Source organism: Cynoglossus semilaevis, chromosome 6, assembly GCF_000523025.1.
Source record: "Cynoglossus semilaevis isolate Cse_v1.0 chromosome 6, Cse_v1.0, whole genome shotgun sequence".
Classification (NCBI taxonomy): Eukaryota; Metazoa; Chordata; class Actinopteri; order Pleuronectiformes; family Cynoglossidae; genus Cynoglossus; species Cynoglossus semilaevis.
The window spans coordinates 3815524-3817960 of NC_024312.1; the positions used below are offsets into that span (position 1 = coordinate 3815524).

Sequence of the window (2437 nt, forward strand, 5' to 3'; positions counted from 1 at the left end):
TTTGATGTTTATCAATCTGAAATCTTAGTGTCTCATTAGAGTCAAACTAAAACATATGTATATTTATATTTTATGGTCAATAATTATTATTAATTTTTTTTAAAAAAAAAATCAAAAAGGTCCATTTACAATATGTACTGTAAATATATTGGGGTTTTCTTTGTTTTTCAGCATCTAAAACGTTACTGTCGTTAAACCTCAAAGACTCTCATGTAAAACACACCTGAATTATTTCAGTTCTCCGTGGCTGAACTTTGACCTTTGCCACAGACCTTTGTCAGGTGCTGACCTGCAGCTGAAGACCCCCCTCCCAACCCCCCATAACCGTCTGACCCTCTGATATTTCTAACCGTTACTCCGCTCCGGCTCGGTCTAAAATAGAAGGCGCCGTCTGTGGTTGATTAACAACTGCCACGTCTTCTGCTGATCTTTCAACTAGTGTTGAGCCGTATAACACCGGGAGTCCAGGTGTTCCACATTAAAACCATTCTGTCAACCCAAAGGGCGTCGTTCTTCTCTTTTATGGCAGGCTCTAAATCTGAGGCTTTGAGTGCCACTGACAAAAGGCTCCGCACCGAACCAACGCACGGCAAAGTAACGGGAAAAGTCGAAGAACTCGTACGATGAGCGTTGGTTGGGTAAGAATTCCCAGTGTTACTAATAATATTCTCCACTTATTCTACATTCAGGGTTAATGTACAGCATTCCATTCAGTCTAAATGACCACTCAGAACCGTTCGCCTTTTCACTTCCTTTGTCTGATGATTTGACACAGATTATATTTTTTTTGTATGCGGCGCCATCTGTCACGCTCATTCACACGATGTCAGAACGACCCTCAAGAGGAACATGGAGGTTTAATGTCTTTGTACAAAGGTGGAGCGTATTTTATAAGGTTTGAGTAGAAAAAAAAAAAAATGGGTTTAAGAGGGAAAAAAAAAAATGGGTTTAAGGGGAAAAAAAAAGTCTGTCAGTTGTGTGTTTATGTGACGTTGTGTTTCAGCCTGGTGTAGCAAAGATTTTAGGTTTGTTAGCGTTTATATCGTGATTTTTTTTGTTTAACTGTTGGACTGTCCATGAAGAAGGAGGTGAAGAGGCTGAAGGTTTCAGTGTATACGACACCAAACAAACACTGAACTGATGCAAGATAAAACAGAGTATCATCTGCAAAGTGTTTTACAAAGTAGAGGTGAAATCACCACGTAGTTATTCCTTTGGTCGATGCTTATATTATAAGCATCGACCAAAGACCTAGGATTCAATAATAAATTATAAAAAAAAAAAAAAATTAAAATGGAAGTTTAATTTTTTTCCTCTCACCAGTGGATGAGTGAATTCGGGGGCGTGGTCGTTGTTGTCTGTGATGGTGATGGTGGCCGTCGCCGTTCCTCTGAGGCCAACTTCACTTCCTGCCATGTCTTTGGCCACGATCTCCAACTCGTACGTCGTTGTCGGCAGCGTCTGGAGAAAAGGGGATAAAAGAGAAGAAAAGCTTTGATGAAAAGTTCCAGAAAATGAAACAAACGAAAGAGCGAGGTCTTTGGAAAAAATGTGCTCTGCACTATTCAAACAAAAGAAATACGAAGAAAAAAAAACCCCGTGATCATTAGATAAATTGTTTCCAAGTGGGTGATTTCATCTCTCCAGTGAACACAAAGGCCAGTACTTATCACCATGTCCTGTATTATTATAAGGCCCTTCATCGACGCGTGAAGACTTTTATAACGGCTTTTATAGACTTTTATAGCAGCACAGGATGGAGTCTATTGTTTGACACATGCTTAAAAATTAAAAAAAAATTACAAAGTACATTTGTATTTTTTCGCTCACATTAGTGTTCATACAGTGTTAACAGCTGCAGTGACTATTATTCACATCTCTGGGGAAAAGATCAGGCATAAAAGAAAAATCAAAGTGTGGCCTTTAAAGATTTACAGGAGTTGATGAAAATCTATTGTTCAATAAAAGACTGTGCTCATTTATTTAGAAGTATATTTAAAAGTATTAAAAAAAATCTTTAAAAATAAGACAAAATAAAATCAGGACCACGGACAGCTCAGAACTGAAATGCCTTTAAAACAACTGTCAAAAAATATTAAAAATATAATATATATATATAGAAAATCAGTGCAAAAACAAACATGAGAATGAGAGTTCATTCGTCGTTGCCTTGGTGGCGCTGCAGTAACACGACACTCACTGACTTTGGAACCACTTTCATCAGGCAGAATGTACAGTATTTTGAGCTCAAACAATGAACGCAAAAAGCCAAAACATTATTTCCAGTGGGAATAAAAACATATTTGCTGACACAAAATTCACCTTTTCAGAATAATATATATTGAACAGACAAATGCAGCAGGTAATTATAAAAAAACACAGCGTGCTGTGGGTGATTTGACTGCAGCGGAGCAGACATCTGAGTGAGAATTCATCT

The 2437-nt window shown here is 37.8% G+C and overlaps 1 protein-coding gene across 1 annotated transcript in view; it reads right to left on the reverse strand.

Annotated features, from left to right (window-relative positions):
- Positions 1 to 2437, reverse strand: part of cdh13 (cadherin 13, H-cadherin (heart)) — a 222021-nt gene that overhangs the window by 58927 nt on the left and 160657 nt on the right. Inside the window, exon 10 of the mRNA XM_025056314.1 lies at positions 1321 to 1461. Within this exon, the coding sequence (XP_024912082.1) occupies positions 1321 to 1461 (141 nt within the window). The remainder of the gene's footprint in view (positions 1 to 1320; positions 1462 to 2437) is intronic.